Source organism: Catharus ustulatus, chromosome 16, assembly GCF_009819885.2.
Source record: "Catharus ustulatus isolate bCatUst1 chromosome 16, bCatUst1.pri.v2, whole genome shotgun sequence".
Taxonomy (NCBI): Eukaryota; Metazoa; Chordata; class Aves; order Passeriformes; family Turdidae; genus Catharus; species Catharus ustulatus.
In genome coordinates this window covers 12,851,236-12,866,807 of record NC_046236.1, presented here as the reverse complement: position 1 = coordinate 12,866,807, position 15,572 = coordinate 12,851,236, and the positions used below count along the sequence as shown (strand labels likewise).

At 41.9% G+C, this 15,572-nt stretch overlaps 1 protein-coding gene across 4 annotated transcripts in view; it reads right to left on the bottom strand.

The window, feature by feature from the left end:
• Positions 1-15,572, bottom strand: part of SDK1 (sidekick cell adhesion molecule 1) — a 388,639-nt gene that overhangs the window by 91,024 nt on the left and 282,043 nt on the right. For all 4 annotated transcript variants that reach the window (XM_033074164.2, XM_033074168.2, XM_033074167.2 and 1 more), the window contains 4 exons: positions 12,821-13,013; positions 9,748-9,846; positions 4,459-4,650; positions 2,437-2,558 (listed from right to left, as the gene is read on the bottom strand). In XM_033074164.2, the coding sequence (XP_032930055.1) occupies positions 2,437-2,558; positions 4,459-4,650; positions 9,748-9,846; positions 12,821-13,013 (606 nt within the window). The remainder of the gene's footprint in view (positions 1-2,436; positions 2,559-4,458; positions 4,651-9,747; positions 9,847-12,820; positions 13,014-15,572) is intronic.

Sequence of the window (15,572 nt, the reverse complement as noted above, 5' to 3'; positions counted from 1 at the left end):
ACAAAGAAGAGAAACACGTTGGTGGCAGGTTGGTTGTGCTTGTGAATACAAAACAGCTGAATTTAGTCTGTAAGGACTCAGACATTGAGAGTGAGAGGTAAATTCCCAGTAGAGATGGAAGAGTCAGAATTATCAGGGGTGTCCAAAGCAAAGGTGTTGCCCAGCTTGCAGAGGGGGAGGGACACAGATGAAGTGCCCAAATCACAGATTAGTGTTTTATAGCTGAATGTCACCGTGTCCCTGGGCAATACCATCTTTTAAAATCAGAGAGTGCAAAACCACCCCTTAAGTGGCTTTTAATTTAATGCCAAGCCATGAAACACTTAACACTGCTATTAAAAGCTGCACATGGGTCAGTGAATGAAAGATCCAGAATGAAAAACCCCTCCCTCCATTTCAGTATTGTACAGCCACAGCCCCTCAATCCAACACAGTCCTAAAGAACATTATGGTTTTCCATGCTAAAATACAGATGTTGTAACATCAGCCTGCAGCCCAGCATGGACAAATCCCAGCTGAGAACAGACCACATCAAAGGCAGAAATGGAGACTGGGGTGGCACTGGAAGAAAAACCAATTTTGAAAAGCTCTTTGAAAGGTGGGCAGGTCCAAGGCAGTTTAGATCCAAGTGGAGACAGAGCCATTCCTGCCCTTCTCTCTGCTCCCCGTGCCATGTTCACACCCCCTCCCCTCACAGTGATGCTCTGATCACACACAGCCTGTGCAGAGTTGATCTATTTGAAACTCATTTGTTCTTGGCTGGATCAAAGCTCGCAGCAGCTCCAGCTCTGATCCTGTGTCAGCACACACAGAAGGCAGGAGGAGGACAAGTCTTGGGGAACAGGAGCAGGACAACGAGAGCTCTGCTTTAGATTGGCTGAAAGTGCTGTGAAATTGCACTTTCAGAGAGAAAGAGTTTGAGAGGAGTGCTGGCAGAAAGGGGCTGTGAACAAAGGATTATATGCAGCTGTCATCCTGGAAACAGGATTTGCTATATCCTTGAGGACTCACCAATTTCACCGCATACCTGAACTGATTTCCATTAATCAGGTGAGCAAGAGTTTTTATTTCTTCCTGAAATCCACTAGGAGCAACATTTCTTCTTGTGCTGAAGCTGAGCAGTGAGGTGTGGTGAAGCAGAAACTTGTAGGGTTGTCGTGGTTAAAAGGACTGCCCAGATTCTGCAAGGACTTGGCTGTGCTCCTTCCCCAAAAAGAACAAATAATTCCTGGATCTATCAGAACCAAAATCCCCTGGACTTTTCTAGTGATGCATGAGATGCTGGTGAGGGATTGTGAACAAGAAAAACTCCAAGGAGTGTTCAAACCACTGTTTGTACCCAGGGCTCTTCAAGGATGCAGATGAACTTCATGGTAATTACCACTGCAGCTTTAAAGCGTTCAAATTTGCTTCACTTCAGTAGCATTCTGCAACTCACTGAATTAACGAATTCCTAGCAATATCAGTGTGGTGTTCCATCAGGAAAATGCTCCTCAGAATGTGCTAAGCCACCATATTATTGGATTTTGGTGTTTAATTCTGCAATATGCCATAATATGTATATAAATGGCACAAAATGTACCAACTTGTTCACAACAAAGTCATTACCCAGTGAAGTGATTGTATCAACATGTCTAAGTGGTGATGGTGATTTAAGAAGTCCAACATTTGGTCTTAAAAACAGATTATAGCATTTAAAAGAGCTGTGGGTGGAAAGGAAGAAGCAAAGCTCATCTGTTGGGAGAACAAATGAGGAATATATATAAATATATATATAACTCTTCCAAGGCATAATGACAGCAGAAAGAGGGATATTGTTTAAAGCTGATGGAGAAGAGAATTGATCCTATTCATATCTAGAGGCCTGGATAGAAAACCTTGGTATATTCCATTACAAGATAGAAAAATACACTCAATCTCATGAATAATGGTAGCTTTACTGTTCAGTGCAATTTTTCCTATACTTCTGAATCTATGAGATAATAATTCCAAACTTTTGAAAAGATACCTCACAGAACCTAAACACAAGTTTCAAATCCTTTTTAAAATAGATGGATGGACTAAAGCTCTGCTGTGTGTCCTGTTTATGGTGTACCTGGTGTTCTTCTGAACATACACAAAACCCCACATGAATTATTTGAAAGATAAGCATTCTCACATACATATGCATTATATATCACATTTTTCAGTTGTTCTTCTGAACAGAAGTCCCAGAATTGCTCTGACTCTTTTCTCCCTGGCTGACACAGACATTTCTGAACTGAGCCTCTCAAATTCTCCTGCATCCCAACCTTCCCAGAACCCCCTGAACAGCAACTCCAGGCCATTTATAGCGGAGCTCTGATCCAAAGTTAAACAAAAACTGAAATCCCAACAGGAATGAATTAGTTGGGCTCTTTTTGACCCCACAGAAACTCCATTAAGACAATTTTGTACCTGCCCCTCCACTATCCACTTGGAGATGGAGGTTTTGCCGTCGTATCCTGGGCGGAACTGAAGCGTGGCAGAGCGGGGGCTGATGTTGGAAATCACCAGGTTGGTTGGAGCACCTGGAAGTTCTGGAGAAAACAGAAGAGTAAATGAGAGGTAGAAACACTCTTTGTCTAGGAGCCAGTAACACAAGCTGACATTGTTTCCAACATAAAAAAGCACAGGGAAAAGGGCTCTATTTGCCTCAATTGTGTTTTTTTTTTCTTTTTTGGCAGTTTTACCCAAAGCATTACTATTTCTGCTCTCTGAGCATGCGCCACATTTTTATAGATCAAATGAGAAAAGAAAGAGCCCATCTACAGAATTACAGGTACTATTTTAGAGAAGCTTGAACAAGCTTGCCCATGAACAAGCCCTGGTGGTCCTGGGGGGAAGGCATTTCCCAGCTCCAGGTCTGCCAAGTCACCTAATTCCACTGCACTTCTGTTTCCCCAGAATTAAATTACAAAAATTTTTATTTACTTCTTAGAGGACATACAACTACAACTGGAAAAACTCGGTTTTGGGTAGTGTCTTTAATATTGACCTATAATATCTGGGTTTTCCAGGGCTTTCTATAGCCTGATTAAAGTAGATGATTTTTTTTCCAATTCCTTTAGCAAATAAAGAAGGTGACCTCCTACGAGGAAAAAAATCTGAAGCCCCAATCAGATTTTTGTCTTCCATCAGCCAAGACTACAGTGGCATTTACATTTTTAATATCATCTGAATTAACAACAAAAGCAAGTCCAGGAAAGACATTAAATACGTAGTGTTTAAAATAAATTCTCAATAGCTACCTGCACACACAATAAATGGAAATTATTATTATTATTATATATTTCCATAAATAAATTATGTAGTGGAAGGTGTCCCTGCCCATAACAGGGGGATGGAACTAAATTATCTTCCAACCCAAACCATTCTGTGATTTTATGATAATGCTGGACTCTGTGCAAGTGCAACAGGCCAAAAATGGGCAGGGTTCTGGCAGATATTTCAGGTATCCACAAATATCCAGATTTCTTGGTTCTTACTTCACATTTGTGGGAACCACGATCGATAAACTAACCCTGCCCAAGTGGGATAATGCTGTTATCTGGCAGGCATCCTGCCATCAGATATCATGGCATTGATCCAGTCTGCAGCTTGTCACAATTACCTATGATTAGGGAAAAGAAGGGCAAACATACTTTAGGACACACAGAAAAGTTAAATAATACTGGAGAAGGAAAAAATTGGATTGTCTCAGTGACGAGCAATAACTGCTCTACTTTGGAAAATTCTATTTCTGTAACCTCTGCATTAACTGAAACTGCTTATTTGAGGTATGGATTGGCTGTTTAGTTTGCTATTTACACTGGATGGGGCAGAGTGTAGAATTTTAAAACAAAATACAAAAAGGGTAAATGCACAGGTGCCCAAACAGTAACTCAGACAATGTGGGACAGCACTGCCTCCTCCCAAATATATTTTCAGGCCACAGCTTCAAATTCTTGTAAATAAGATTTTAGTTTCACTATAAAAGTGAAACATTCCTAGTTGACATAAGCTATATTGCTTCCACTTGGAAAATCCCTTTCCTTTTAATATCACCCAACTCTGTTTTTTCCCCCAAAGCAACACTTTGAATTGATTCAGGCTTCATTTTGATGTCACTTTGTAAATGTCAGGAGATTCTGTATTGTATCCACTTTATTACTTTGTCCATTCCATTGTCATACCTACAACTTTTTATTTTTGTATTTGTATTAACCATCCTCAACTTCCTGGAAATTTCAAACTAAAATGTCTTCACATTAACATTTCAGTCCATTCCAAAAATCAAACCCAAATTAGGCGGCAAAGAACCCCAGCGCTTTACAAATAAAATAATTTTTATTACTGCTGAACCGAAGTAACTTGTGACTTTTAGAATACAGAAACATGAAGAACCAGCATGTTTTGTGTTGTTTTGTTTTGTTTTGTTTCCTGCAGGCTGTGACCAACCTGGGGGCACTCCAGAAGAGATGGTGGAGGAGGTGACGGCGCCGCTGCCCTGCGCGGTCACGGCCGCCACCTCGATGGTGTAGGTGGTGAGGGAGGACAGCCCCGTGATCTTGAACTCCAGGGTGCTGTTGGACAGGCTGCGGGCCAGCCGGGATTCATTCCTGCCATACACCTCCCAGGAGATCTGGTACCCTGCAAAACAGATCACCCACACCTCAGCAGCTTCCCCAACAATCCACAGAAACTGCTGCGCGTGCAGGTTGGAATTCTGCGCTGGAATTCTGGTGGGTTGTGGTCTCAACATTGCACCCCAAAGACCTCAGGACCTGAGGTTCCAAAGGGCACAGACATAACTGAGTTCTTTGGAAAGTTCTTTGTGTTGTTTGTTGTATTCATGGCTAAAAGAAATGCAATAGCTGTAGGTGGTTTTGGTGGAATTATCACAGGAACATGGAGTGCAAGAGCTAAAATCACTAGTTCTTCATTAGAATTTACTGAAACAACAGCTGGAAGGACTGAAAGTCCAAAAATTTTGTTGCTGGTTTGCCTATAATCAAAAGATCTTGTCTTCTTTGAAAAAAACTAATAATTCCAGTAGGAATGCTTTCATAAGAAAAATTATTTAAAAGGTGAATCAGTTTTGAGGAGGCCAATTCAAAGCTTGCACCTGAGGGTATTGAGCTGGGAACATTTGAGGAATGGTTGACTGAGGGATAAATGACAGAGGTACCAATGCCATTTGATGGGGTAATTGATTGTAAGGAGGTACCACTGGTACATGTGGTCCATGCTCTTTTTTGAGTGCAATGAAAAAGGTTTGCCATCAAATGGAGAATGCCAGTACTGAGCAAGATGCTTCCCCTTCAACATCGAGGGCAAATACAAAGCTGTTTAGGGTGAATTGCTGCTCTAGGACAATTATGCCATTCCTTGTGATCACCTTTTATAAACAGAAAAAAAGCCCTCCTTGAAGTAAACACTGCCTAAAATACCCAAGTATTTAAAAAATATTGTTAATTCCAATAAACAATTGATACAGATATCTCACAGAGCATTATCTCCCTGTCAGGGGAACATGAGGTCTCAACTGTCTTCTTTTTCTATGCTTGGCCTGGAAACCTGGAAATAACCTGACAGAAAGGTGGACTTTCATTCTGTGAACTCCACGAAGCCAGCAGGAAGAAACACTTATAAAATATAAAATCTACTGGAATATCTAATTAAAAACCTCTATGTGCTTAGTAGGACTTTCTTGCTTTGCAGGCTGAAGCAACTTTCAGTGCTGCCTCTCTAGAAATACTTAGAAATCTGACAATAACAATCAGGCAGGAACATTGTGGGAATCTTCTAGGAACTGAAAAACCTCTACTCCCCACTGCTTGTTCCTTGCAGAAATCCTTCAGCAGGGTGAATCATTATCCTTTCTTTCAAAACCATCTTGGAGCCAATGCATTGTCCAAAGCTGCACCTGCCCTGACCTCCACATTATTCTTCTATCATAACCAGACTTTCCTTTTTATCTCTTTGATAACCACTTGCCTTCCAAGAACTTTTGAAACTTTCCACTGTCTGATTTGCTCAATTTTACCTCCAAATCTGCTTGTCCTCCTCCTGCCCAGTCCCACTTTATTCTCATTTGAACCTATGTGAACCTCACTGTGCCAGTCCCCGGAGAGCATGTCTGAAAAGTTTGCTTGATTGCCGCTTTCTTTGTGATTTGACTCAGAGGGTGAAAAAAAAAATAAAAAAAATACACATAGCTCTTGAATGCCTGTGAAATTGAAGTGAGTGAAAAGGACTAACAGAAAGGAATCCCACTGAGTGAACCATGCACAAGGCAAACTGGCTAGAGAAACTCCCTACTGGGTTCCTGTTCCCATCATCAAAGATGAGGAATTCAGACCAGTTGGAGCGCTTGAAGGGGTTTTTTTTTCAATTTTTTTAAAAATAAAAAGACATGATAAGCTGATTAACATATATGAATTGATGTAGCAAAACCCCTCATGGTATTAATCAGCAAGAAAACATCATCTCATGAGCCAAAAGCATGGTGAGACAAATATTTCTGCTAGACTCTGAGAGGTGTGAGACTTCCTCTGTCCTCTCTTTCAAGCTACCACCACTGACAGGGATTCATCTTAACCTGATTTTGCATGAAAATGGGCTCAGTGTGCTCACACAGTCACTAATTAGTTTCAGGTGAGGGGGCAGTGATAAAGGAAGGTGATGCTTCAACAATTCCAGCTACGCCACAAATGCTCCTCTGACTTTGCACTGCAGAGGGGAAGGGGAAAAACTCCTGAATGCTCATCTGGAACTGGTTCTAAACAAGTGTCTGAGTGGGAATTAATTAACTCAGTAATTTACCGATGCCTTGGAAACACTGTGGTGTTTTGATGCTCTCTGAAAAGGCTTAAGAATAACTTGCTAGACCAGAGCTGATGTAGCACAGACAGGATTGTGAGCTGTAGGAAGATTTTGACAAAGTTTAAGGACTCTGTTGCCTGAATTAACAGAGGATGAGCAGAAAGGTGGGGGCTGGCTGTCCCCTGCATGTGATGCTCACAGAAGGACCATCACAAACAGTCTTTTCTTTCAATAGCTGTGGGTGCAGCCTGTTCCAGACAATAAATAACCAGAGGAAGATAAGCAGGGGACTTTTAATGCTCCCTCTATCCATTTGTTGCTTATGGACAATAGAAAGTGTCACTCAGCATGCACCAGGCAATCTTCAGTGATTGAGATATCTCCTCTCCCATCTGGATAAGCTTAGGTTATACATCAAATGTTGGTGATTATTCTTTGGACATTTTATCTCTTCTCCCTTGTGACCACAGGATGAGACCCAGCTTTCCCGCCCATTAAGCACATAGTCTCTGTGTATTTATTTTCTAAAAAAAAAAAAGTTAAAAAAATGTTCACCAAGAAAAATATCCTGAATTCCAGTGTAAATTGAAGTAAAGGCAAAGAGGCAGTATTTACTGTCGGGGATTTCAGTCCCCAATGGACAGTTAAATTCCAGTCATATAAAAGATGAGAACAGAAAATCTGTATATACACAGTGAGCAGACACAAAGTCAAACGCAATCAGGCATAACAAAAACAGATGGAAAAAAAAAAGTGCTGAAGGAACAGAACAAGAAGCACTGTACCCCCAAGCAGCACTTCAGCCACACTGAGTGGCAGATGGGCAGAACCCTGGGCCATGTGGCTGCTGAGAGCTCACTCCCTGCGTCCCAGATGCGATCCCTGCCACGAACACAGCTGGATTTTCCAGAGGGTTTCCCCTGGAAAACCTCTTGGTGTGAGTGAGGACAGGGAAGGTGCCACAGATCCTTCCCCCACTCTTTGGCACTCCACAAAACACTGCCTAACGGGAACTAATGACCAGAGGAGTTGCAGAAACAATTTTCTGTTGATGTGGAGTAAATTCTCTACACGAGAGCACTACACCCAATCACAAACTGTCCGTCCACATCCAGATCCTCATAAATCAATGTTTGCTGAGGGAATGAGGAAGATACTGAGATTTACAGCAAGAGTAATGGGCAATTTCCCAGAGCAGGTTGGCTGCTGGGCACCCCCTTCGTGCTTCCCTCCTCCCAGTGCCCGTGCAGGGAGCAAGAAGGTCCAGTAAAGACATCAATGAGCAGAAATGATGAATAATTGCCTCCCTGAGCACTCAGATCTCCAAGCAGCCCTCTATAAACCTTTGAGGTGCTCAGGGCACGAACAATTTTGCTGTTCTTCTAGCCCAAATGCAATTTGCATCACTAAATAGCTTTCTTTTTCCTTATAGACTCTACTGGGCATTTTCACATTGGTTTTTTTTTTTTTGTCCTGAATAAGAGAACGTTTTCAGTTAATTCCTTCTGAAACAATTTACCCCAAATATAAACCAGCCCATCATTTGGCTCCATCCACTTTCAACCCATTCTGGGAGGGGGCAGCTTGTTTTTTTAACAAAATAATTCTGCAACACCAAGCACAGAGCTGCTACCTGCAGCTTAACAAGGATCAGTATTACATCATCCTGGATGGAGGTACCTAAATTTAAGCACTTGGGCTTGAAAGGCTTTGGCCATCCTCACTGAATCAATACTGCTCTGCTTTCAGGAGTCATTAGTTTCTATTCTCAAACCACTTAAATCAGTGCATATTTCAGACAGGTTTCTGTGGTGGAGAGGCAGGAGAGGATCTGCATGAGGATGCCACAAACAGCTCAGAGCACACAAATGGTGCACGTCACAGATACACAGAGAAAACACTGACCAGTGAAACCCCATCAAAATAATTACACCTGTCAAAGTTAAAATGCTTCAGGAAATTAGACTGATACAACATTTCTGTGGTCAAGGGTCAAAAAATCTGTTTTTCTTAAATTCTAAAATGCATTTTTTAAAAAACGGTAACACAATTTAAAAAAACACCTGAACATTTTGATACTCCAAAACCAAAATATTTTGATCCACATGAAATTATTTTCTCCCTTCCCAGCTATCTCCACTATTTTAAAATCTGGGAGCTTTTTTGTGCTTCAAAACTTTTGTTAAATGGGATGTCCATCCTTTGCAGCTGTAATAGTTTCCCATCTGAAAACAATATTGCCTCTGTTGATAAGAACTAGAGGTTTCCTCAAGTGTTTATACCTTCCTTTATGAAAAATAATGAAGCTGCTGCTGTTGTATCGACACTGGCATACAGTAAATAGATAAATAGCTTGTCAAATGGCAGACTCATCAAAGGGAAACAAGAGAGTTCTGAACCCTTGTGCTGGTTTAGAACAGATTAAGTAATGACATGCAAATTCTGCCACGCAGTCCACAGCCAGACCACTTGATCACAGAGGAAGGATTCTGCTGATTTCAGGCTTGGTCTTGATTGCAAACCTCAGCAATGCCAATCCAGACTTTGCAGCTGTGAACTCTGTGTAGGGACCCCCCACCCTTGGGGCAAAGGCCAAGCACGGTCTCACAAATTTCCAAAAATTCAGTGAAGCAGGTGGAGGTCACGGAGGATTTAACAAGACCAGACACCCTGTGGGGAGCTGATTTCTAGCACAAACTGCTTTTCCAGTAACCACAATCATGAGCTGCCAGTAATTGGAGCTGCATTTTGTGTAACACTCCCTGGTGACATCTCAATTACCCAGAGGAGGGGCCAGGAAAGCAGCAATAGCCCCAATTCTCCCTAAATGCTCCATTACACAGTTTTCCACTGCAACAACACATTCCACCCCACACACTCTGAACAAAAAACAGGAAGAAAAGCAGAGATAGCAGCTGATACCTGTGATGATGCCATTTTTCTCTACAGGTTCTTGCCAGCTGACCTTGAGCGAGGTGTCCAGAATCTCAGTGAAACTCAGGTGTCCCACAGCTCCTGGCTCTGGAAAATCAGAAAAGGGAAGTTGTTAATAGGTGAACACCACTTAACTGGGATCAGATTCATGTGGCAGGGTTGGGATGCAGAATTATGTCCCTGAGCCAGGGCTAAGGGAGCTGGAAACTTCAGTGAGAGGAGAACACAAGGAGGGAAGAAACACTCTGGCAATCATCATGTCAATTATTTCACCCAGTCATCATCCCAAGAGTGTGGAGGTCTAACAGCATTGCTGTTTTCCCTCAAGGATACCTGTGAAGTGTTTACCTGCCCTCTTTTGTGCAGCAGCACCACCAGCAATCCTCTCACCTGGAAAGAGCCTTTTCCCTATGGAAGGTCACAGCAAGGACAGAATCATGAGCCACTGCTTGGATAAATTCCCTCAAAACAACTCTAAAAATGTCCAACATAATGGCAACTGTCTTCTGTAAAATGAATACAAGTGTGTGAAACTTTTTAAAGGGTTTTTATGATGTAGCTCAAGAGCTCTTAAAAATTTCAGCTCCCTAGTGTGCAATGAAAGAGCATAAAATGGAATGACTGTCAAGAACATGCCATCCTCCCTCAATTTTGATCTTCAAGGAAGACAACCTGACTGATTTTTGATCCAAATGCTGTTCTGTCCTCAATCGATGTACTGGAAAAAGGAGGTTTTGTTCACTTTATATTCACTGTGCTTCTGTCATTGGATGCCTGCCCGAGTATCCTCCGGCTCCACTGACATCAGTTGGCAATTTCTTGTCTGCAATTTCATGTTTTGTTTCCTCTTCAGCTTAGTCCAGCCTCCCATTCCCCTCCAGCTATGACAAAAAAAGCCCAAACCCTGCCAGTAGGTCAGCTAAACCCCATTTGCAACTCTGCAGTCCCAGGTAGGAAAATTTCCAAATCCACTCTGCAGTACCCAGTAGTCAAAGCACCACAGAAGAACTGCTGAGCCTGCAGTGATCCCAGGAACGCCCAACAAGAGCATGGAATTATCAATGTTTGGGACCATGGAGCTGCAGATATGGAAACCACACACTCACAAAGCTTTGCTCCAATCAGCCCCTGCAGTTGCAGCCCAATTTTAAAGTCATCAGGAAACACAGGTGCAGGTGACTCCAGGCCAGGACACAATGCTTCTGCTCACTGGATGTCAGGTTCTATTTGACCTACAGCTTGTCAGCAAACAGATCCCTGTTTTCCTAAAGGATTGCCTAACTTTGCTCTCCAGACAGAAAATGATCACCTGTGAACATGAATGACAGGCCTTTCAAATCTTTTTTCCCACCACATAAATCCTGAAGCAACTCAGCTTCAAGGAGTTCTCTGCCAAGATACATTACACCATCCTGCACAGAACTTCTCCATCATTGTGAAAACCCAGAGAAGCAATTCTGCAGGATTAAGAAATAAATAAATCAATCCTGCTCATCTCTCCTGCTGAGGCTCCTTGCAGCATGGAGCTGGACACACCAAGAAATGTCTCAGATTATCCAGAAAACACCAGACTGGCTCTCTCTTGGTTTGTGTTTCCTGGTGGAATTCTCTTGTGTTTAAAATGTGACTCCAACATTTCCTGAGATAGCCTCAATGAGACAGGGCAATTACCCTGCCCCTTCTCCCACTTTGTAGAAAGCATTTAAAGTTCATTTCTGCAGCCTATCCCTCAGCAGAAATATTAACAGTCTCTTTCCCCTTCCCAGCTGATTACTTTTTGTGAAATCCAAAGAGTTTTGTATCTTTGGTTTCTTACCCTTCTGCACTCACTGAGATCAACCATGGGGTTTTACGGTGCTGAGAGGGAGAAGACAGATGAACTCAAATACATTTACAAATCATCACTGGCTGAAGCTTTTTTCCCTCAGGAAAATGGGCAAAAAAGCTGATACTGCACAGAGGAACCTAATGCACATTTCTCCTTCCACCACACCTTTTGCTTTCATCTCAGACACACAAGTTGGAATTCAGATTAGTGGCTCACACAGATTTCTGGTCCTTAAATTCCCACCTCTGGTGACCTGTTCTAGTACATAGAGGAGTGTAACCACACCAGGAAAATCCATGGGAAAATAATTTTCTCCAGGTTCCTTCAAAAGTATCTTGTGAAAAATTGGATTAGCACTTTGAGCCTCACTCCTGTGATTGTTAATGACAATTGGACTCCCCTTTATGGGAATACTGACTAACCCAAGAGATCCCTATGAAGGCAGAGCAGTATTTCTAAAAACAATATCTTAATGGATGAATTAGACATTTTTAATTTTGTTTAAACCTGAAAACGTGCAGCAGTGTTTATGATGCTCCCAAAGCACTGGCCAGAGCCAGGATCACTGTGGACACAGTTGGCTGTGAGGGCCACTGCAATTTATCTGCATCAGACACACACTGCACTTGTTAGGCACAAATATGTCTTGAGAAAACAACTTCAAGGGGCCACAGAGACCAAACCTTTTTCTGATGCAGGAAACAATTTATATGCTAAACCATCCAGTTCATTTTATTTCATCCTGCCTCCAGTTTTTCAGGATGCAAGAGATACTGCCTTGCTGTGATCCTGGTTTTTTCACACAAACACTTGCAATATAATATAGATACAGACATTTTCAATTTATTGAGTAACAGCAGGAAACAATCGTAAATTAATCATTGACCTCCACAGGAAGTTCCAGTGCTCAGTTCCTAAGAAGATCAATTCATATTTATTTGGGTGCCTGAACATGGATTTAAGAGCAGAAGGATTCACAGACTTAACACATTGTGTGTTGGCTGAACCAGACTATGAAGCTCTTGGCTAATCATCAATATAAAAAAATTCACCCAGGTTTAGTCCATAATGAAACAACAAAAAAAAAATGAAATATTTGCCACAGAGTGAAAGAACACCCATGGAAAACTGGCTGAGGTCTTCATCTGACACGAGGTCACATGAGAAGAGAGTGCAGAGCGGCAGAACCTGAGGTCAAACTCGAAGCAGAGATTGAAGAATTTGGGTACTCACTGTCTTCCAGGGTGCGCAGGAGCTGGGCAGGGCTCCGAGGACCATCCCCTGGGGTGGTGAAGCACAGCACTGAGGTGTAGTAGGTGGTGAATTTCTTCAGGTTGGTGATGCAGCCGCTGTGAACACCGTGGAAATCCGGAGCGATGGTGACCACGGTCACGCTCTCTGGAGCATCCACTGGCCATGCCAGGAGCTGGAAATTTAAACAGGGATAAGCTCTCATTAGAAGTTGTGTCTATTTGGAATCAAAGTGGGTTTGGCTGCCAAAACCATCTTAATCTGATTGCAAAGAAGCAAGCAATGCTGTTAAACTCCTGTCAGCTGCGATGCTGAACAGATGGATGCAGCACTGTGACACTGGAGGGATGTCTGTAACACTCACTGCTGATGGGGACACACCAGCACTGCAATTCTCCATGGCTGCTACTGAGCAATCCCAAAATTATGGCAAATCATTATTCAGATGACACAAGCCTTTTGTCTCATCAGCCTGGCCAGCCTCTGCTGCTGAAAGCAAGCTGGAGGAAGAAAAGTACTTTCGGTCCTACTCTGTCATAAATGTTTTATCTTATTTCCTTTAAAGATCACAGTCTGGGGGGTTATTGGGGTCAGGGGGACAGGGATGGGGACAAACACACCCTCCTCCCCCTGCTGAGCTCCCCCAGCACCCCTGTGAGCAGCCCTGCCTCACAGTCTGGGAGCATTACAAGCTCAGTGGACTGGGGACATCCACACTGTGAATGATTCAAGCACTTCTGGAACTACAGAAAGAATAGAAAATGGTTGTAAAGATGATTACTACAATTTTCAACACCTGAGTCCCAAAAGTTAGACTCCTGAAGACGTTTTCATGCATTTAAAATAGGGTTCCTGTCAGAGGAGCTCAGTCTTCCAGGTTTCATTCATCTCAGTGGATGTTCTGGGCGATCAATATCTCTGAGAGTGCAATACCTCATGTGTAGGAACCTAAATGAGGACTTAAAAAATTCATTTTTGGCAAATGACTTTGAAATTCTGAAACAATTTTTGAAATCGCCTTAAAGGCTTATAGGTCTAAAACTTGAAAGTGTTTATGAAATTTTTATTTTGTCCAAAAATCCTTATCATGTGGCTTACAGGAGAATGTTAAAATTCCAGGCCTGACTCAGTACCTGTGTAAATCGTGCTACTTGTATTGATTTCAGGCTCATAAACATGAATAGATACCTGAAATTAATAAGCCATATTTGACACATTTAGCCAATGTGTAGAGTCTCTGATAACCAGAAAGCACAGTTAGGGGACTATTAGGAGTAATTTTGTTAGGAATATTTCATATTTGAGAAGGTGCACTTTACAACTTATTGAAATGCAAATAAATTTCGAAGAAAAGATAAAAATGTATAATGGCTGAAGAGGATAGTAAGTTTTATTTTCTTTTCTAAATCACCTCTGTGGATTACAATTAGCATTTATAACTTTAGAGGACTGAACTCTTGAGGAAACATGAACATGCAATGAAAATACAGGTGAACAATTTTGTCAGTTAAAGGAAAAAATGGGTTTAATCCTTAAGAAAGGCAAAAGCCTGGCTTTGAATACTGGAAATTTATAAATCATACACCAAGCTACTCTGTAGAAATAAGTGACAGAAATGATCTCACACAGTCTTTGTACTGCAATTCCCAACCCCTGGGAGAAACAGGATGGCAAAGCTGTGGCAATCTAATGCAATCAAAGAAATACAAATTCTGATAATTTCAGAAGTTTTCATTGGCTACTGACAGATACAAATGACAATTTGACTTCTTTTATAGCATTGCTGAAGAAATGGAAACATAAATTAGAGATAGCTATGCAATGAGATGAAGGATTTTTAGACTGAAACTGAATACAACAGAGAATGAAAATCTGAAATAAGACTTTTGCAAACATGGGCTCACTGTGCTTGGATCTGCACCAGAAAATTACAGTGCACTGCAGTCCACTGAACCCCAAAAGTGCTTTTATTCTGAAGCCTGAACAGAAGCCAAGTGCTATTTCTGTGCTGGAGTTTCAGGGTATTGTGCTGCAGCCCTGTCAGTCACTGAGCCTTGAGAGCTGATTCTATCCCTGCCAGAAGCAGACACAAACATCTCCATGTATTCATTTACTTCTTCAGCAGTGAGATTCTCAAACCACTGCAGGTCTTCATGAGAAATATATTGGTTTGGGCAGAAATACCAAAATTCCCATGCATATCTCAGTCCCTCTCAGCTTCTCTGTCACTCAGACATTCCTAGAGAAGGATCAGGTCTTCTGAAACATCTCAAATCCGTGTACAATCCCTTAATTCACAACTTGTCTTTTGAACTACAACATCCTCCTCAAATCACTCCATGTCCCTTCACTCAATGCTCAAACCAACCTTGCTCCTCCCTGCTCCTAAACCACACCTGTCTTCCCTTTTCCTGCTCTGAGATTCCTGCAAGAATTCTCGTTGTTCTCTCTATGGAAGTGTTTAACCCTTTCATTTATTATGCCCTGACTGCTGAATCACTGATGGAGGTTCTATTAAGTGAGTTCAGCACACACTTCACTGGTCAGAAGCTCTGTTAAGCATTCTGTGCACTCTTAACAGATATTGCCTGATTAAAAAATTCTACATTCTCACATCTCCCAGATCATCACAGTGGGAAAGTCAAGGCAAATATTCAGTGTGATGCCTTGGTTCCCAGTGAAATGAATGGTGATTCTGCATTAGCATCAAGAGAAACCTCAAGGCTGGTTTCCA